Here is a 21,978-nt window from a genome sequence, read left to right as displayed (position 1 = left end):
CCTATCATCAGAAACCTGACATTATATGCAGTGTTCTGCTCCACCCCCCTCTAAAGTGTGTGGGTGTGGGGTCTTCTTATATTTTTAATTTGAGGACAAGGTTGTTCTGTATAAATTGTTCTGTACAAATGTTCTGTTTTGGACTCTTTATATTGTAATAATTGTGATGCTTGTTTTTCTGGCCTCTTCATTTTGCATCAGTTCATATGAATCTTTCCATGTTTCTCTGAATTCTTCATTTTCTTTGTTTCTTACTATATATTTCACTACAGTCATGAACCACAAATTGGTTCAGCTTTTTTTCTAGTCAATGAGTATCTATTTTGTTTCTAGTTCTTTGATACCACAAAAAATACTGCTTTAATATTTTGGTATTTATGGGAATTTTTTTTTTGCCAAAAACCTGCATGGGCTACATGTATGTACACACAAAGATAGAAAATTTGATAGATTAGACATAGACATATAGGTGTATAAGTATAAGTAAATGAGGAATCAATTAAAAAATTCATAATATTCTTGTATGTAATCTTGCTCCCAAATGTTGGTTTGTCAGCAAATTTGGTGTATGGATAATAAGTGAGTTTAAGGATATAGAATAACAAACATGCTCATGTTGTCCTCAGTTAAATGGAGGATTCAGGCGGTGTATCAGGATATGGCATAAACTACCTTCCTGGGTCTTCAGGAGTCTATTTCTCCGTCTCAGACTGAATTCTTTCTATCTATGGGTAGTACTGTGTGGAAAACTGTGTCTTATTTTGTCTTTTCTCCCCCATGTCTAGCATGGCACCCTTCAAGGAGCAAGGTCTTGACCAGTGCATCTTCTTTGCTTTGTGTTACAGAGAGCATACTGTGGCCAGTGCAGCGAAAGGATATGGGGTCTCGGAAGGCAAGGCTACAAGTGTATCAACTGCAAATTACTGGTCCATAAACGTTGTCATATACTTGTACCACTGACCTGCAAAAGGCATATGGTGAGTAAAAGACGCAACCTGAGGGCTAGGGGGCTGGCATTGGGATGTGAAGGGCTCATGGGGCCAGGATGCTTTAAGTGCTGGTCTCATGGGAACATATTTGAGAGAGGTGGCCTGCTGTAATCTGTAGAGTGCTGGATAGAGTGATAAGGGTCTGGCTTTGAATCTTGCCTCAGATAATTTACTTGGGCAAGTGACTCACCTCTCTGAGACTAGGTTTCATCCTAAGTCCTAGTGGCAACTACCCCAAGAGTAATTTAACCTGCTGATTATCATATTCTTTACAATTAAAAAAAAATTTGGGGCCTTTTGGACCATTGTCAAGAACTTAAGGGTTCACGAATCCCTAAATGGAAATTGCCCTACTGCGTGTCTAATGGCAGTGAAGGTGATGGCGGCTGACTTGTTTATGGGCCTTCAAGGTGTACACACCTATGTCATATCATTCTCAGTGTTACTGGCTGAGAGGTTCTTGTCTTTGTTTTATAGAACGAGGAAAATGAGGCTCACAACGGTTAAGCTAGTATGTATCTGAAGCAGGAGTTGGCAAACCCAGGGCTTCCTGCTGCCCCACTGCTTGTATTCTGATACCAGTGGGCATTTCTATAATACCTCACGATAGTTTGCACATCTCCAGCAGGGGCTGTGAAATCCTCCTGTCCTATTTGGAGGTGAGGAGACAGGCTCAAGAGTACAGTCACTTCTCAAGATTATTAGAGGTGGGATCAGAACTCAGGTCTTCCTGACTCGTATGCCCTCCTTTTAATAAAAAAAGCATGAGGAGAAGAAAAATTGCACTGATTTGTTTATATGGATATGTGACCTCTTTTGTAGGTAAATTAGGTCAAATTCTTTAGCCTTTCCATCATGGAACAGCTCTTGGCATGATATGGGTGGGAGGCTGCTACAGTGGTAGGCCATTGGGCCATGGCCACTACTGCCACCATCTTTGTTCTCCTCTCTGGTATTAGTCCCATTTTGAAGGTGAGGAAAGTGAGATTCAAGGAAATGAAGTATTTTATTGCATTTAAGGAGTTGAGAAGTCCTAAGTTCAAATTCTGCTTCTGGGTAATCATGACAGTAGGAAAGTCACTTTAGGACTCAGCCTCTCTTCATCTCTGAACTGGACGTAATAATGCTACACAACCTAGCTCCCACCTGACACTCTGATGTGCCAATCCACATGAAGTCCTTCAGTGCCCGTTGTTCCAGGAAAGTCCCATCATCTTAATTTGGTAAATTTGGGTCTTTTATTAAAAGGCAACTAAGAGTCCATTCTTCACAGTGGCTGAAATGACTTTGACCTTTTCTTGAACAAGTGTCAATATCATTAGAGCCAGATGAGAGACCGACTCGTCTGACCTCCTCATTTTATGGAGGGGGAGACCAAGGCCCCCAGACAGAAAATGACGTGTCCAAGGTTAAGGACCCAGCCAGATTTCCAACCCATCACGTTCACCTCTAGATCCAGACTCAAGCTCGTCGGCATCTTAGATTCTTGGCATCACTGTATGTTCCAATAGGCTTTGGAGACAAGGTGCCTGTTGCCAACTGGCCCCATTCAAGTGGTGTAATAAGAATGAATAAGCAAGATCCTTAATTGAATTTGAATTTTTATCTTCTCCATATGCCTCCTGGGTTTCATTAAAGTATAATTAATGATCAGGAGAAGAGTTAGGGTTTGGTTTGTTTTTAATTTGTTTTTGATGTCGCACTGTGAAGACACCAGAAGGAGCTGAGGAGGGAATGAAAGCTTCGTCAAAGTGAATGAAAGAGACCGTGCCTCCTACTCCCTTTTTTGGGGGTGCAGGGGGAAGGGTAGCGGAGTAAGGAATGTATTCCTGATTAAGTGACTTCCCTGGCATCACACAGCTAGTAAGTGTCTGAGGCTGGATTTGAACTCAGGTCCTCCTCACTTCTAAAGGACCGGGAGGTCCATCCTTCTCCGGAAGTCTTGGAGATCATCTCGTTGGACATTTTGATTTCCAGTTCCCAAAATGCTTTACATACATTATCTCATGAGAGCCTCACTACAGCCCTTAGAGACAGGTGGCACTGTATCCATTTTACAGATTGGGAAACCAGAGCTCAGAGAAGCAGAATGACCAGCTTAAAAGTATAGGAGGTCAGATTTGGACCCAGGCCTTTCTGACTCCATGTTGATCCTTCTAACCATCGTGCTTTGTTGATATGAAAAAGGAAATGAATTCACATTGCAGAGTTAAGTTTTGGCCACCCAAGAATGCTGACTCAGGAGTCTGGGGTCTTGGTTCAAATTCTACCCCTGATACTCCCTCTGTGACCTTAGGCAAGTCACCTAACTTGATTTGGCCTCAGTTCCCTCTTGTATAAAATGAATGAGTTAGCCCAGATGTCTTCTGAGGTCCTTTCCATCTCCTCGTCTGTGAGCCAATGGTAACTTTATGACTTCTGTCAAATCACTTATTCTCCCTTGATCTCAGTTTCCCCGTGTTTGAAATGATGAAGTTGCATTGAATGACCTTTGAGGTTCCTTCCGGGTCTAGATCTTTGAGGCAAGGATACTACTGAATTTCATCCGACTTGATCTAGCTCAGTGTTCTAGGCTGTCTTTGGGTGGGTAGATTAGTGGGGTCTGGAAGGATGAAGAGTGGTCGTCCAGTGTATATGAGGGAGCATAGGCTTTGGGGTTGTCAAAGACCCCAAAGACTTCATGAAGAAGAGGAGAAACTTGGCCTCTTATTTGCAAGATAAGTTTTTGAGACTCTAACTCTAACTCTATGCCCAGGTTTCTGGTCCCTGAGGCAGGGGGTAAGAGTGGTACTTTGGGGAGGACCCAGGTCTGTTCTCTAGTGGAAGTCACTTTAGATAAGGTGGCCAGTAACACCCTTATAGAGCATAACTTGAGACCTGGAAGGGACTTTAGAGATATAATCAAATCAAGGTCATCCTGTAAATTTCCTGCACCTAGATCCTTCTCCCCTTCTTGCCTTGCTCTGCCCTGTAGCCTCTGGGGGCCATTAGGAGTTTGGCCCCTTAAGCGGCTGGGCACAGGGGAGGAGCAATGGAGAAGGTCACCGAGTTGGAACTAAAATCTCCAGACTTTTCTGCCTCTAAGCCTGGGGAGGGAGGAAAGGTCTGGCCACCAGGCAGAGCCAGCTTACATTAGTTGATGACAATGATGAATCATTTTGATGTCACTTGTTTTTGCCAGGATTCGGTGATGCCTTCCCAAGAACCTCAAATAGATGATAAAAACGATGAAGTCGACCTTCCCTCTGAAGAAACTGATGGACGTAAGTGTATTTCCCTCCCTTCTTTGAAGCTGGCCCATATTCTGTTGGGCCTTGACACAGGTTGATACCATAATTACATCCTTTCTCCTTAAAAAACTTTCTTTCTGGGTCCTGTCTGCTCACCTCGACCCAGCAAAGATGTGAATTTGTTCTCATCGTAGGCAGGAATGACTTTTTTGGGTTGGTGTGTTGGAGACCAGATGTTAGCTACAACTGTCTTGTCTAGAACTTCCAAACAAAACACAAAGAAAGGAGTCGAGTTTTGGATGAGTGTCCCATTGCTCTTTCTCTGGGCAGGAATCCAGAGTGGGCATTATATGAAACCCATTGCTGGTTCTAATACCTAGGAGAGAGCCACCACCTAGGAGCAGGCATCCCTGAGCTATAGCCACCATCCTCTGCCTCCCCCTCTCGGTTTGCAACCCCGTCCTGGATGCTTGCCCACAAATCTGCCCACCGTCATTTTAATGGAGTGTGGCAGCTACCATATTTCAGGTTCACGTACCAGGTAGTCAGTCAGGGGGCTTCACTTTGAATTTTCAACATTCTCCTTCCAGAACTGCCAGCTCCCAGTTGGCTGGAGACCCCAAGCCAAGAGGCAGCTTGATGCAAGACTTAAGGGGGCTGTTAGAACATTGATCTTAAGACCAACAGGTTTTTAATGGTTTCCATCTAATGTTGAAAAAACTATTTCTTTCTCCATTTTCTTTATTAGTCGCTTATATTCCTTCAACCCGGAAACATGACAGCCTTAAAGATGATTCTGAGGTGAGTTTATTTTTTAAAAATCTCATTAAAATTACTTTTTAAAAAAATTTTTGGCAAACACTAGTTCATGAATAGCTTTAATTCTTTATATTTCTCTCGTGGTCTTGTGAGCCATTTGTGTATGATGTATATGTCTATCCTGTCTCAAATATGTTTTTAAATAGTTTTTTTAATTTTTTAGAACTAGGCATTTTCAAAATTTCAAAATATAAAAAATTAAGTTTTATGTTTTTCAAAAAATTTTTAATTTTAAATTTTCCCCAAATTTTCCTCTGTATCTCTCCCTCTACCCAGCTTTCCCATTTAACCATATCTTACTATATCTTAACCTTTTATGAATTTAGATTTTGTTTTCCCCTTTGCCTATTTCCTTTCTGGAACTTCCCATTACTACACTGTCCTTCCGCGGGTGCCGGCCTCCACCTCCTCCTCCCTCTAGTGGGATGTAGGAGCAATTGCTACATCTGAGCCAGCACAGTGTGCCTTCCAGATCCCCTTCACAAAGACTCAGCCTGCCCGGGTTGGGCCTCGCTCCTGTTTCTCAAGGGCAGACCTACGTATGGGCTTGGGTGGAGAGGATGAGCTGACAGCTGGTGCTTGGCATGGCCACCATGTGACGCATCTCCCCAAAAGGACCAGATGCTTTGCTGCCCATTCTCTGCTGAGTCTGTGTTTCACAGTCCCCTCTCCTGATAGACGCCACACAACGCCTCGAATCTAGAGGCTGGTCTGACCTGCCTTGGAGTTCCTGACTAGAGCTCCGAGGCCTCTCCTTTTACTAACAGAGAAACACATGATTTGCCCAGGATCCTGCTCTCCAGCCAGAAGGGACTTTGTCTGTGTTTAGTAATTTCAGTCGTGTTTGAATCTCCTCCACTCCATTTGGGGTTTTCTTGGAAAAGATCCTGGATTGGTTTGCTGTTTCCTTCTACAGCTCATTTTACAGATGAGGCAAGCAGGGTGAAGTGACTTGCCCAGGATCACAAAGCTAGAAAGTGTCTGAGGTCCCATTTGAACTCAGGTCTTCCTGACCCTAGGCCCAGTGCTTTATGTAGTGCATAAAGTGGCACCACCTAGCGGCCTGAAGAGGGACCTTAGAGTCCATCTAATCCAACCTCTCATTTTAGTCATAAGGAAAGTGAGGGTGAAAGAGAGAAGCTGGTCTTCTCAGGGTCCCACATAGGATCCTAGAGGGAGAAGGGGCCTCAGAAGTCAATGTGCACCCCCCTCATTTCACAGACGAGGGGATAGAGGCCCCAAGACTTCAAGCGGTCTGCCCAAGATGACACAAGGATTCTGTGTCGGAGGCAGGATTTCAACCCAGGACTTCTGACAACACGTGCAGGGCCCTTGGCAGTGTCTTCCACTGCCTGTTTCCACCCTGTCTGTAATTAGGAATGGGGGAGGGGGGCGGTTAGGGTATCTCATCTCTTCTTGAGGGATTTGGTACCCATAAAATGTTCCTTTATGAACACGTCCTTCCCATCCATCCTCCCTCCTTTTACATCTGTTGGGCTGCCCCCAGGCCATCCCCCACTCACTGGGCGGACAGTGCTCAGCCTGACAGCAGGAATGAGTCACCGTCGATCTTGCCCGCCTTGGAATTTGACCAATGCACAATGCACCCTCAGTTCTCTCGAACCCTCAAGAAAAGCAGAAGCAGAATGACCAAAGTGGGTATTTTAGGGGGTGTATCAGGAGGGCCGAGTTTATAATCTCAAAGAGGATCATAAACATGTCTGAAAGGTTCGGAACCGCCGGATATAAGAAACTCTCAAAGTAGAAGGCAGAAGAATCAAAACATTTATTTAGGCTCAACAGTAACCAACCCATGAACCAGCAACCCCATTTTGATATGTTGGTCATAATCTTCCAGGCCCAATAAGTACGCCTTGAAAGAGTAACCAGGAGGCTACAGAGAAACATGATTGCGTAAAGCAAAATCATGTTTCCCCCTTGATGGTAATAAGATTACCCACTGGACTGAAGTCTTTGTTCAGCTTCCTCCCGTAGATCAGCTCTGCTGCTGGCAGCTCCTGCCTCAGCTGTGTCTGTTTCTGAAACTGAAGCTGCAACTGTAACTGACGATGTAACTGTCGTAACTGCCTCTGGCTCCAACCGGAAAAGGAAAGAGAGAATCTTCAAGCTGTCCTCTCCCCTCTTATAGGGTTTCTGACATCATCAAGCTCCGCCCGAATGACCAGGGCTGATTGGTTCTTGAGTTGGCTCCTCCCCCTAGGGTAGACCAGGTTCTGGAGCTAACACCTCCCCTCAGCCAGCCCCATGACTCCCCACACAGGAAGCCGTCTGCCTCCCGGCATGCTCCCCGGGCCTCCTGCCCCGGAAGAGCAAGCCACAGTGTCCAGAGGCTCAATGAGGCAAGCTGAGCCATTCAAAGAAAACAAAAGCCATTATGGCTACAGGGGGCTTCTTTCTCTGTTGGCCTCCCCTAAAAGAGCTTGGCGAACAACCTCACTATACACTAACCCATCTGAGCAACGCCTGAACAATCCTCCTCTTTCAAGAGTTTAAGCTCTTAGGTTTTGAGCTGGGTGGGATCTTTGAGGTCATCGAAACTGAGGCCTGGAGAGGTCGTGGCTCATACAGGGCTCCCACTTTTGTGTACTATCTCAGCTTCACACCTTTCCCCACTAAAAATATCGGTGTTATTTATAATGGACGAGGATGCTAGCTCTTAATTGGAGCGCTTGTCCTTATAACACTTAGCTGGGGTAACAGACACAAATTAGTTAATCTTCTCAGAGAAGACTCTGAGCAAAGCCCAGTAGACTCTGGTGGCAAAGCTAGAAAACAAGGTCCAAGCTCCAGAGTCCTGTCCCTTGGTCTCCCTGGCACTCGTGCACACACACACACACACACACACACACACACACACACACACACACCATTCATCCCTGGGATGAAATGAGTCAGCCAACAGGACTGTTGCCTCTGCCTGAGAAGGTCAAGGTTTGCCCAATCCTCTCCATGATATATTCAAAGAAAGAAGGTTCTTCCTTTGGTTCATGGGTGTGCTCACTAATTGGGCGTCATTCCTCAAGAGTTGCACAGTCTTAAAAACTTCCTTCTGCTTTCTAGCTAAAAGAGAGTAGATGTGGTAATAGAAATGGAGTGGAAATAGAATGGAAGGAAGGTAACCTCCTTGAGAGCAGGGCTGGTTTCATTTTTTGTCCTCGTATCTTCAAGCACAATCTCTGGCTCCTAATAAGCACTTAATAAATGCTGGTTGTTGAGCAAGCGCACAAAGAGATCCCTGATCCCTCCCTCCTTCTCAAGAAACAGAGACTGTTTCATTTTTGTCTGAGAGTCCAAAGCACCTCGGAGATACTTTAGTACTGAGGGCCAATATTTCTTTTCATGGAATTTTCATGGAATTGAATGATCTGTATTCACAGCTGATTAAAAAAGAGTTGGGGTGAGATTTCAGCTCAGACAATATGTCCATAGTTGGGGTCAAAAAGAACTGGGTTCAAATCCCATCTTTAGACACTTAATAGCTGTGTGACCTTCAGCATGTTTCTCTGTGCCTCAGTTTCCTCACCTGTAAGATGAGGGGATTATATATGAATGCCTCTACTTTCTCTTCTATGTGATCACTTACCTGTTGGCAATTTCCTAACTTATCCTATGGTCCTGGCTAGGGTGCTAGGATTACAGATTGTTAAGGCCCGAGTCCAAATCCTGCCTCCCTCCTTCACCAGCTGTGTGACCCTGCACCAGTCCTTTCTAAACCTCAGCTGGCCCGCCAGGGCTTATGTACTATGTCAAAAACAGATTGGTGGATGGAGGGCTCACCACATGCTGACCATAGCACAGGCGTTCCTCTATCTGCCTGGAGAATTGCTGGGTCTTTGATTCTTCCTTCTGTCTTCCTTTGGGGATGCGGGACATGAGAATGGAAATGAGGGTGAGAGATATTCTTTCCAGAGCATAGATGGTGTGTGCTCCAGTGGGTGTTGAGAAGTGAAGCATCTTGTGAAGAATGGTAGAGTTACTATTGCCTTGTTCTCAGAACCTGCCCAATCTTCCCTCTTTTTGTTTTGTTTTTAGGACATTAAGCCAGTTATCGATGGAATGGATGGAATTAAAATATCTCAGGGGCTCGGGCTGCAGGACTTCGATTTAATCAGAGTTATTGGACGGGGGAGTTATGCCAAAGTTCTCTTAGTACGGTTGAAAAAGAATGACCAGATTTATGCCATGAAGGTTGTCAAAAAGGAGTTGGTCCACGATGATGAAGTAAGTAACTTTTCTGGTTAAAAAAATGGCAAATCGGATCTGGGAAGGGGAAGAGGCCATTGCATGATGTAGCCACTAGAGGGCAGGTGTTCTAAATCTGGTGTGTTGTGGACTTGAGAAACTTGTGAGAGGCAGGAAGCCTAGAGTGGTGGTTAAAGCTCAGAGAGGCAGTGTAGCATAGTGGATAGATGGCCAGCCTCAAAACCAAGGCCTGGGTTCCAGGTCCAGCTCTGATAATATCCTGGCTCTGTGACTGGGCAAGTCTCTTAAGCCCATAGCATTGCAGAGAAGGTGCCAGTCTGCATTGGTAGAGGGGGGTTTCTCACCTGGGAGCTATATATATCAATAAAATCGTAGATCTCTCTGTTCTCTCTATATCTCTCATTCTCTATCCATAGTAGGTGCTTACTAAACGTTTGGCCCTTGAGTGATCTCAGACTTGGGAAAATCTAAATCTGGTCACTGCTGTGTCAAGATAACAGCAATAGCTTAGAATGTCAGCTTCTTGAGGGCAGGGAGTGGAAGTGAGAGTGGCACAGGAGAGGGCATTATTTGTATGCGCCCATGATTTCCAGTGTGGATATTCCATCAACTCCTGCAGATTACAACCCCTCCCGTGTCTCACTTTTCCGTTTCCCCTAGAGACGCCCCAGCGGGATCCAACTAGTGCACTGGAGGCCTTCTTCACTTTCCTCTGACACCCTGAGGGTACCAGTGGAACACTGGCTGTCCTCCCACGGTCATCGCATGACCAGTCTGTCAGTTACGAGCTGCCTTATCAGTGCTGGTTAAGTTGAACCGAATTGAATTGAGTGCTCACAATCTACTGGGGGAGACAATATGATCTGGAAACAAGCAACAGACAGGGAGACAATGCACAGAGATCATCTCTGACCCCAAACGCTGATGTTCTTTCCCTGCCCTCACCTGCTCGTAAGAGAGCGAGGAGAGACTCGGGTTGTGGTCCATGTTGGTGGAGCAAGTTCCAACGCCAGGGTTCTCTAGTCCTCTCTTGGGCCCTTCATACATTTCTAGGAGTTATTTTTGGTTAGAACAGTAGGCTCAGGGAGGTGATATAAATTGGCCAGAACATCCCAGCTCATCTCGCCTCTGTCCGTGGTAACATTTGCACCCAGGCCTTCCTGCCTCTCAGAATGACTCTTCCAGGGATGAACGGAAGGGTCATTGGGGTATGTTACGGTTGACTTTCCCCAGGTTGTAGATGGGCTGGGAGCTTGAGCTGGACCCTACTTCTTCTTCTTTGCTTTTGCCAAATCCATTTTCACCCCTGCTCCTCTCGGTGCTTGGCACATAGTAGGCACTTAATGATTGCTTGTGTCTTTTCTTCCATCCCTATGCTGAGCTCAATGCCAGAGATCTGCCAATAATCTTGGAATTCCTGGGCCAGCTCCACAAATGGGTGAAACCACAAATGGGCAGTGAAAAGAGATGTGGGGGGAGGTAGCAGCAGTTAGTAGAAGTACTAGTAGGAGTTAGGAGGAGTTAGTAGTGGTAATGAAAGGAGGGAGAGCAGGAGGAGGAGTTAGTGGCGGTAGTCCTAGTTAGTTGTAGTAGTAAAAGGTGGGGTGGGCGGAGGAGGAGTTAATAGTAATGGGGGTGGTTAGTAGTAGTAATAATAGTGCTAGTGGTAGTTAGGGGGAGGAAGAGGCGTTAGTAGTAATTAGTGGTTTTGATGAAAGGAGACAGAGTGGGAGGAGGAAGAGATCGTAGTAAGTGGTAAGCAGTAGTAATCGTACTGGTACTATTACTAGGAGGACAGAGAGGACTTGGTAGTGGTCGTGGTGGTAGTAATTAGTAGTGGGTGATATAGCGCTTTCAGGTTTGTAGTTTACAATTTTTATCATTTTTGATTCTCATAACAATCCCCGAAAGGTAGATCCTGTCATGATTCACATCTTCCAGATGAAGAAACTGAGACAAACAGAAATTAAGTGACTTTCCCAGGGTCACGGAGCGAGTCTCGGTCTGAGGCTGGATTTGAACTCAGGTCTTCCAGACTCTAGGTCCATCACTGTGTCTACTGTGCCCTCTAGCTGTTCTAGCTAGAATGTCTCGTAATGGTAATAGTAATAATACATTTTATATTTATGTAATGCTTACTACGTTGAAGGTACTTTACAAATATGATCTCATTCGCTCCTTACGACACTCCTGTGAGCTAGGGTTGAAAAATTATCCCCATTTTACAGATGGGAAAACAGAGACAGGCAGAAGTGAAGTGGTTTCCCAGGACAACCGATCTCATTAGCATCTGAGGCTGGATTTGAACCCGCTTTTCTTGACCCCAAGCCCAGCGCTGCAGCCAATGTGCCTCCTTGCTGACTCTGGTCAGAATGTCTAGTCAATATCCAAAGTGAGAGCCGAGCGTGGTTCTTTGAGAATCCGTATCCAGTGGGGAGGGGAGGGGGGTCTCTCCATTTTGCTTCATCCCTCATGACTCATCCACTCTCGTGTGTTAGCTCTTTGTTCTCTGGCAGGATGGCAGACGTGTGGTCACTTTTCCACCAAGTGGCCGTCACTCAGTCGGTCAGCAAACATCCATTCAGGGGCTGACTCTGTGCCCGTGCACTCCGAGGATACAAAGAAAAACAAAAGCTGTACCCCTGCCTTCAAGGAGCCCCCATTCTTAAGGGGGAGACCGCATGCAATAAGTGTGTGCGTACAAGGTAGAGACAGTGTAAATGGAAGGAAATCTTCAGAGAGAAAATCCTGCTTTGAGGGATCGTCTTTGGAAGGTTGTTTGATCCAGCAGAAGAGAGCCAACTATGCAGTCAGAGGACCTGGGTTCAGATCCCTGCCCTGCTCCTGTCTGTGGCTTTAAGCCAATCATTTCACCTTCCCGGGCTTCGTTTTCTTCATCTGTAACATGAGGGATAAGGGGAGGGCTGGACTAGAGACCCCGAGATCCCTTCAGCTTGGTCTGTGCGTCTGGGATCCTCTTTTCTCCCTCGCATGGGGAGTCTTTCTGTTTCTCTCAGTCTATGACGGGAACAACTTTCTTCCATCGCTGATGCTGGTGACGATGGTGACTGTAGCATTTATACAGCACTATTAGGTTGGCTAAGTACCTAAGTATCATTGATAATCCATTACCAATCGGTAATATTACAATATTATCTCATTTAATGCTCACAACAATCCTGGTATGTAGGTGCCATTATTACCTTATTTTACAGATGAGGAAACTGAGTCAGGCAGAAATAAAGTGACTTATCCGGGGTCACACAGCTAGTCATGTCTGAGCTTGGATTTCAACTTGGGTCTTCCTGACTCCAGGTCCATTGCGCTAACCACTGCGCCCCCCAGTGGCCTTCTGGTGACCCGAACATGAGCCTTTCTTCTTCTCTGGCTCTGCTTCTCAGCCTTCTTTCTTTGCCTACAGGGCTGTGCTGCACCGCCCCTTCCAGCTACTGTCCCAAGCCCTCCGGGGAGGGGCAGTGCACCACCTCTTAAGCCAGAGGACTCCTTTATGGGACAGCGCCAATCCTTATTACATCAAACCCAGCCTGCCCCACTGGCCCACTACTTCCAGATCTGGTCTCTGGAGCCACCCAGAATAAGTCTACCTTCTCTTCTAAATGCCTTTAATTAACCATTGTCATGTCCCTGTGAGGCTTCTCTAGACTAACACCCCTGGTTCCTCCACCTGAGCCTTATACAACATAGCCCACAGGCCCTTTACCACTGCCTTCTTTTGGTCGCCCACTAGCCTGTCAACATCCTTCCTAAGATATGGCTTAACCCAATACACTGGATGTGGAGTCACTCACTATTGCAGAGTGTAAAGGGAATAGATTACCTTCTTAGCCCTGTCTATGCCATTCCCCTTCAAATATAGCCTTGGCTTGCACTCCTGTGTGGGCTGCTGCATCCCCCTCGGTGGCTCTCAGCACTTACAGACTACTTAAACCCCCCAGATCTTTTTCTGCTGATTCATAATTATGATTTGCCAAAGCTTTCATCATTTTAGTCCTTACACATCAGGCAGATCTTTCATCCTCTCTATCTACTCCTGTTTGTCTCAACTGAAAAAGATGACACTCCATGGGACGCCCTTTGGGTACTTTGGGCATCGCTGGAGGACTTGGTTTCTGAGTAGATCCTTGGTTTATGCAGATCTGTAGACTCAGGGGCACCATCTGTCCTTGGGCATTCTTCAACCCTGACTTGTGGGCTTTGTTTTGACTTATTTGTCATAATTAATTCTCCAACAGCTGAGTTTATTTCATCAACTGTTGGAGGCAATGAATGTTCAGAAGCCTGCTAGTCACTGGGGGTGCAAAGATAAAAACCAAAGCCATCCGCCCCCTGCGGGAGCATCCTCTACTTGGGGAAAGGGGCACCGTGAGAGGGTGGTTCAGAACTGGTTCATCATCTGCCTCCCTGTTAGATTGCATTCTCCTCGAGGGCAGGCACTGTCCTTTGCCCTTCTTTGAATCCCCAGCACTTAGCACTGGGCCCGGCACACAGTAGGCACTTAATAAACGCCGACTGCCTTGACCGGCCCCAGGGTCCTTTGGGCTGTAACTAACGTGCCGCTGGTTCTCTTGCAGGACATCGACTGGGTGCAGACAGAGAAGCATGTGTTCGAACAGGCCTCCAGTAATCCATTCCTTGTCGGCCTGCACTCCTGCTTCCAGACGACGAGTCGGTAAGCTAGCAGAGCGAGGGGGCTGCTCCCTTTCCTCCCCCGTCGCAGGAACTTTGCTCCTTCTAAGACAAGGGTGGTCACCTGGGTCACCGCCGTGCTGAGTGCCCTCTACCCAGGCTTTCAGCAAAGGAAAATAATAATATCCATAATGATGGTGCTAGATTTATTGACTTAATGATATCATTACTGGTGTTGTTGCTATCTTTATAGATAACTTTATATGGCACCTACTGTGTGTCGGTGTACCTACTATTTATATAGCACCTACTATGTGTCAGGCAGCGTGCTAAGAGCTTTACAATTCTATTCTCATTTGATCATCAGAACCATCCTGGGTGGTAAATGCTGTCATTCCTTTCCATCACTTCCATTTTATAGGTGAGGAAATTGAGGCAAACAGTGTGAAGTGACTTGCCCAGGGTCACACAGCTAGGAAGAGTCTGAGGCTGAATTTGAACTCGGGTCTTCCTGACTCCAGGCCGAGTGCTCAGTGCACTGTAGCACCACCTAGACACCCAGGACAGTTGGGTTTGACTTCCTGTATGATTAATTAGCCGCCAAGTTAGGAAGCATTGCCTGACCATCTGCCAGGTGCTAGACCCTGTGTTAGGCACCAGGGATCCAGAGAACTGAATAAAACAGGTCCTGCTCCCAGGGAGCTTCCTATCTAGTTAAAGATAAGACATAGCCACAGGTAACATTGTCTGGTCATTTCCATCAGGTCCAACTCCTCGTGACCCCTTTTGGGGTTTTCTTGGCAAAGATACTGGAGTGATTTGTCATTTCCTTCTCCAGATCATTTGACAGGTGAGGAAACTGAGGCAAACAGGGTGAAGTGACCTGCCCAGGGTCACACAGCCAGCAAGTGTCTGAGGCTGGATGCATTGTTTGCCCCTTGCCAGAGAAGAATAAAATGAACCTGGGAAGGTGTGAGCTGATTTTGCTAATGGAAATAAATGAAATATATATCTCAGGGCGGTAGTTATGGAGCTGAAGTGACCTTCGAGGTCATCTGGGCTAACCACCTTCATTTTGAAGATGACCCAAAGGAGGCCCTCAGAGGTACAGGTCACCTAGGTAACAGACAGCAGGGCTGGGATTCGAACTTGCCTCCTGGGACTCCAAGCTCTGCGCTCTTTGCACTGTGCCCCGTTCCATGATTGTCCTCTGATGACTCCTGGTCCTTCACTGACAATCTTCCGATTGGTTTTAGGAATCATCTTGTGGGTGATTAGTTCCAGATCTTAAAACCACTCAGTGCATGAATTCAGCCCCTCCCTTTTGCTTGTTCCCTCTGGGTCTCCCTTCCTCTCTCAGGTGTGCAGTGAGTTTGTGATGAGCTGTTTGACTTTGATGGATGGACATGATCAATTCCTGGTCAGCATTCTCGACTCTCATCTGTCCTACAAATCGTGTGTGTGTGTGTGTGTGTGTGTGTGTGTGTGTGTGTGTGTACCTCCAGTTTAGTGGCATGGAATGGCCACTACTGGGCTCTAATCCCAGGGCGGAACTCAGGAAATGCCTATTAGCCCCCGTTGTTGGCCAACGCCTAATAATAAGTGACTCTTCCCTGGGGTGTCTATTAGACACGATTTCATCCACCTTCCTAGGGAATAAGGCTATCATTACTCTTAGGGAGGTGAACCTTTTGTAAAAGGCTAGTTCATTGTCATGAGCCGCATTTGGAGTCCAGGGAGATCTGGCTGTATTGAAATCCTGAGTTTGCCTTTTACTCTCTTCATGACCTGGGGCAAGTGGCTCTTGTGTGCTTCAGTTTCTTTCCCAGTTGAATTCCTTGACCTAGGGGTCAAATAAGATGCTCTAAGGAAAGCCTTGATAATGGCATTTTCAGTGCCCTGTTTGTGTTCATAGTAACAATTACTCTTATTCAGCTTTCCAACCCTAAATCCAGTGAGATCCTAAGTCATTCTGAACTGGGAAAATGGATCATAGGCTCATGGATCTCGAGCCTGATGGGGACTCCCAGATCATGCCTCCTCATTTTATAGATGAAGAAATTGTAGCTCAGAGATGGGGAGTGACTTGCCCAAGGTAACATCGTGGTGAGGGTGAAATTAGAAGCCAGGACTTGTGACCAATCCACGAAAATAAAGAATATTGTCTCTGTTGCTTCGCTGACGGTGCAGAATGACCAACAGCTTGAACCCCTGAGCGGTTATTAGGCTCAAGGGAAGGAGAGGGAGATAAGAAACAGGAGACAAGGGCCCTGCCCTCCAGAAGCTGGCATTTATTGAGACTGACTATGCGCCAGACACTTTGCTATGTGCTGAGGATGTAAAGAAAAGGGTAAAGGCAGCCCCTGCCCTCCTGGAGCTCACACTCTACTGGAGGACACACAGCTTGGTGCGTACAGGATACCCACAAGGTCTTCCAAAAGTCTTTGTGCAGTTTTAAGCTATTAAAAGGCAGTTAGATGGTGTGGTGGATAGAGAACCAGGCCTGGAGTCAGAAAGACCTGAGTTCAAATCCAGCCTCAGACACTTCCTAGCTGTGTGACCCTGGGCAGACCACTTTGCCCTGTTTACCTCAGTTTCCTCATCTGTAAAATGAGCTGGAAAAAGAAGTGGCAAACCACTCCAGTATCTCTGCCAAGAAAACCCCAAATGGGGTCACAACTGAGTCACGGAGAGTTGGACACGGCTGAAGAACAAACAAGGACAGGCTATTAAAACTTGAACCACCCTGTCTAGACAGTAGATGGGAGTTAGCCTTTGAGGGTAAAGCTTTAGCATCTGGGGGGTTAAGGGGTAGGCTGAGGGGTGGGGGACTGTCATAGTCACAGAAGGTGGCATCTGAGCTGAGTCCTAGGGATCAAATATATGAATTTACTTGACATGAGTCAACAGTTTGAGACAAAGTATAATTAGGAGCTAAATTATGTGTCACAGACAGTGCAGCAGCAGCTCATCACAGTGGACAGGGCATCATTGGATGTGGAGTAAGGAAGACCCGAGTTTAAATCCCAGCTCAGACACTAACTGTGGAGTGGCCCTGGAACAGTCATTTAACCTGTCCATGCCTCAGTTTACCCATATGTAAGTGCAAATAATGGAAGCACCTACATCACACTGCTGTTGACTTTCCAAGCTTCCTTCGTGTCCCAGCTAAAATCCCACTTTCTACAGGAGGTCTTGCCCGATCCCCCTAAATGCTAATGCATTCCAGTCTCTGTTGATCATTTCCCATTTGTACTACACAGAGCTCGTTTGTACGTACTTAGTTTTCATTTGGCAGAACAAACTCCCCAACAGTGAGAGTATGTCCCAAAGTTGGATGGACAGCCTTCAAAGGTAGTGAGTTTTCCCCTTACTGGAAGGCTTCAGGCAGTATCTGGAGGACCATTCATCATGGTGCAGTAGGGGGGATCTTTTTCCAGTTATGAAAGAATGACGAGGATTTAGTGTTTAGTGCGAGAGGCCAGGGATTATGTTCGTGAATGTGCTGATCGGGATGGCCACTGAGACATTTCCAGCTCTCTCCCATTCCCTGCCCTCAGAGAACTTATATTCCAGCTGACCACTCCGTCAGATGTCACAAGGATGGTGAGTGGAGCCACATGTCCTTTCTAGTGACTTTGGCATGGTTGACTTCATTGCTGTTCCTTGAGGAAGATGTCTAGACCAGGAGGAGTGAGCGTTCATGGAGCTAGCTTGCTGGCGGTAATTAATGTAATGTGTGAGGTGTCATGCCCAGTTCAGGGAGGCTTAGTCACCTGGATTGGCTGGAAAGTAGAACGTGTGAATAAGAGAGTAATGGAAAATAGAAAAGCAGGTGGGCTTCAGATGATGATGGGCCTTTAAGGATTTCTTATTTTATCTGAGAGTCATTTGGGACCCACTGGACTTTATTGAGCTCGGGAGTGATGTGGTCAAACTTATACTGTAGGAAAATCAGTTTGGCACCACTTTGGAGAACTAATTGGAAAAAGGAGAGAAATTAACCCCAGGGGGTCCCATTATTTGGACATTTCAATGGTCCAAGTGTGAGGTTATGAGGTCCTGAATTTGGGTGGTATCTGCATGAAAGGAGAGGGGCTTACGGACCTTTTCTCTAGGTCATAACTCTGAGCAGCCTATTGTCTCCACCCCCTACAATCTTCTCCTCTTCTCCCCTACTCCCACTGGCTCATGTCAGTTAATAGCCCCGGGAACAAAGGAATAAACAGAAGCTTCTTGCTTTGTTCCCTAGGATCCCTCCTCTCTTAGGAAGAAGAAAATCAAAAATCTAAAACAAAGCCCAATTGTCGTGTAAATTGTAGTATTACAGCTATGAATTTTAATTATATGCATTAGTTATATGCGGTGACCCAGGTCTTGGAATCAATGTTTTTGACTACTCAGCCAAAGGTCACATTTCTTTGAGTCCTGCTGAGCCTCCTGCAGCTCAGCCAGGTCCTTCAAAAGGTCAGGGTTTCTCCTAAGCAGCCCCCAGCCCTGGGACTCCCATGGGGTTAAACCCTAGGTCTGAGCTGAGCAGACCTGCCTCCTTCCTTTATGAATCAGAAACCATGCCAGTGTTCTTACTTCCCTTCATCCAGTGCTGGTAACTGTGCTCCCAGGAGCACCAGCAGGATGAAAAGGGGAGACTTCCGGAAGCATGACTGATTGCCATCAGACTCAGTTGAGCCAAGGTCAGTTATGCTCAGGAGTCCCTAATGGTGGCAGCAGCCACCTGCCAAATAAATTAGTGACTAAAACATTTGGTGAATTGCCCAGCATCTGAAAGTTGGAAGAGACCTCTGCTGTCCTGTCTAACCCTCTGTCCTCCTGCTCTTTGCTAGGCCCTATAACATCAGAACGATGCAAGAGTAGAATCAATCCATTGGTCAGCAAGCATTTATTAAGCACCTACTGTGTGCCAGGCACCATGCTAAGCACTGGAGGTACAAAGAAGGGCACAAACACGGGAGGTTACGATCTTTTGAGGGAAACAACATCGGCTATGTATTATAAGTTCTACAGCGTAAAAGGGTGGTCATCTCAGAGGGAAGGCACTAGCAATGGAAGGTGACTGGGAAGCCCCTCCTTTAGAAGGTGGGATTGAGGTGCACTTAGTTTGGTGCCAGGTACATAGTAGGCACGATATAAATGCTTATTCTTTTCTTCATCTCCCAATAAAGAAACCCTCCTTGACTTTTACTAAGTTGGAGTACAGCCCAATTAAGGGAATAAGAGGAGATGTGGTTCAGATTGGGAGAGTGAAGAGTCATCGAAGAACAGAATTAGGAGGAATATCGCCTACGCTGTCACACGAGATCAGTGTCTTGGTTAGTTTTTCTGAGCTGCTTTTTTTCTTTCTGTTACAAGAAATGAATGTGATGGGAGAAAAGAAAAGCTGTAAGTTAACTGATGATCCTCTGGCTCTGACTGAGAGGGACTGTGGATGTCATTTAGTTCAGAAGTATTACACGTGATGCACTGAGACATTGCCTAGTTCAGTGGGGACCAGATTAAAATGTAATAGGGAAATATTGAACAAAATAAACAAAAATACAATAGAACATAGACAATGTTAATATGTGGTTTTCTAAGTCCATATTTCACTCATCAACATTTCTTAGGTTTCTGCTAAGTACCAGGTACTATGCTAAATTCTGGGGATACAAAAAAGAGGCAAAAGAAAATTCCTGCCCTCAAGGAGCCTGCAATCTAATGTGGCTACAGGGATCCTCCTGTCTGGTTTAGTCCCCATTTCTAGTTGAGTTTGCAACACTGATCTAACCTAAGCTCCTATTCATCTATTTGACAAACATTTAGTAAGTGCCTGGTATATGGTAGATAACTGAGGTGAAACAACAGAGAAATACACAGAAAATACAGACAGAGTAATTGGGGAGTGGGGATCCCGGAGCACTGACAGCTGAGGGCTTCTTGTAGGAGGACACATTTGAGTTAAGTCTTAAAGGGATCTAGGTGAGGAAGGAGGGCACTGTGGGTGTGAGGTACAGGCCATGGGAAGGCATGGAGGCAGGGGATTGTTGGTCATGACCGGGGAATGGAAGCTGTGGGAGATGAGTCTTGAAAGATAATTTGAAGCCAGACCGTAAGTTGATGTGTTATGCTACAGTTAGTAGGGAGTCACTGAGGTTTCTGAAGCCAGAAGAGGACGTGTACTTAAGGTATGTCCCCCTTGGAAATTAGGTGGGGGGATGGATCAGAAGGAATAGTCTGGAAGCAAAGTGTACAGAGGCCATCGTCCTGGTCCTTAATCTTGTCAATGAAGGGAACAAGACCAGTGTAAGATGTCGTAGAGGTTGAATTAAGAAGACAGTGATTATGTGTGATGGAAGCTATCGGATAGCAGTGTCCTTGATAGGGAATTGGGAAGCTCAGAGGAGGGGAAAGTTTTGAGAAGGATCATCATAAGTTTTGTTTTGGATATGTTGAATTTAAGATACCTACATGATATCCAGGTGAAGATGATCAACAGGCAGTCAGTACCTGGAGATCAGGAGAAAGACCAGGGCCAGACATGAATTTGGAGGTTTTCTGCAAATAGATGGGAAGGGATGTGAGCACTTAGATCAGCCAATCAGTCAATCAATGTTTATTAAGCACCTACTGTGTGCCATACGCTGTGTTATGCACTGGTGTTGAGAGAAGAAGCAAAGCAATGAACCTAGAACAGAGGCTTTGGGAACAACCATAGATATGGGGAAGGACATAGCCGATGATCCCACAAAGGAGATTGAGACAGAGTGGTCAGAGAAGTGGGAGGGGGAACAGAAAGGCAGCCAGGTTACAGAAATCCAGAGAGTGTCCCAGAAAAGAGAGTGGTCAACGCCGTTGATGCTTTGGGGAGGGCAAGAAGGATGAGGATTGAGGAAAAGGCCCCTGGATTTAGCAATAAGAGAGGTCGTCAGTAACCTTAGAGAAACCAGCTTCTACTTTGTGGGGAGTCAGTCCTCTCTATACCCCACCCTAACAAAGGAGCAACCAAGTCCCGCTTGAACACTTCCCATCATGGGGGGGAACCTACAAGTCAGCTTTTGCTACTTTTCTTGTTGAGTCGTTTTTCAGTCATGTCCGACTCTTTGTGACCTAGTTGGGGCTTTCTTGGCAGATACTGGAATGGTTTGCCATTTCCTCATCCGACTCATTTTACAGATGAGGAAACTGAAGCAAACAGGGTTAAATGACTTGCCTAGGGTCTGAGGCCGGATTTAAACTCAGGTCTTCCTGACTCCAGGCCCTGGTGCTCAATCCACTGCACCACCTTACTGACCATTCTATTTTCTGGGTACTAATTATTCATTATTCTGTTGAGTCAGTGACCAGAGTGGGGACTTTGATGAAAGAAAACAGTAGAGTTTTATCAAAAGGAACAATGGGCACGTCTTAGCCATGCCAAGCCAGTCCAACAAGCATTTATTAAGCACCTACTGTGTGCAAAGGGGGGAGCAGCAATGTGCTGAGTTCACCAGCAGCTTTGGGTCACTATTGGTCAGCTCACTTTCCCTCTCAATACCCCACGAGGCCCTCTAAGACTAAATTCCATAGTAGGCACTCATTTCCATTGGTGGCATTCCACTCTGGGATTTCCTCTGCATCAGTGAACTCCCTGGTCCATGCACAAAGTGCAGTGGTATGTCCAATGGAACACTGAGACCAGAGGTGGAGTGTCCCAGGAGGAACAGCCAGCTGTCCAGTTAGGCTGGTTCGCAGAGTGAGTGAAGGGGATGAATGTGGAATGAGGCTGGACATCAAAATGACAAACAGTTGTTGCCCTTCAGAAGGTCCTGTTCTACTGGGAGAATGGATGCCTGGCTGAATGCGGGATCCAGAGAAGAGCGCTGGGTGCCTGGGAAGGTTCTGTCTCTGGGTCTCAGTTTCCTTGACTGTCAAAGGACAGGTTTGGTCCAGGCAGCCGCTAATGTCCTTTCTAGCTCTAAGTCCAGAATCCTATAATCTTGGGACAGAGGTGGTGGACTGTAGGTGTGGAGTGGAGCATACGTAGTTGTGCTTCTTGGTTTTAAGGGAGGGGTCTATAAAGAAAGGAGTCTTTG

At 46.2% G+C, this 21,978-nt stretch overlaps 1 protein-coding gene across 2 annotated transcripts in view; it reads left to right on the top strand.

The window, feature by feature from the left end:
• Nucleotides 1-21,978, top strand: part of PRKCZ (protein kinase C zeta) — a 226,316-nt gene that overhangs the window by 173,552 nt on the left and 30,786 nt on the right. For both annotated transcript variants that reach the window (XM_036744757.1, XM_036744758.1), the window contains 5 exons: nt 846-977; nt 4,171-4,252; nt 4,968-5,020; nt 9,092-9,280; nt 13,855-13,952. In XM_036744757.1, the coding sequence (XP_036600652.1) occupies nt 846-977; nt 4,171-4,252; nt 4,968-5,020; nt 9,092-9,280; nt 13,855-13,952 (554 nt within the window). The remainder of the gene's footprint in view (nt 1-845; nt 978-4,170; nt 4,253-4,967; nt 5,021-9,091; nt 9,281-13,854; nt 13,953-21,978) is intronic.

Source organism: Trichosurus vulpecula, chromosome 2 (genome assembly GCF_011100635.1).
Source record: "Trichosurus vulpecula isolate mTriVul1 chromosome 2, mTriVul1.pri, whole genome shotgun sequence".
NCBI lineage: Eukaryota > Metazoa > Chordata > Mammalia > Diprotodontia > Phalangeridae > Trichosurus > Trichosurus vulpecula.
The sequence above is the reverse complement of the archived record's forward strand: the minus strand, read 5'-3'. Positions and strand labels throughout refer to the sequence as shown.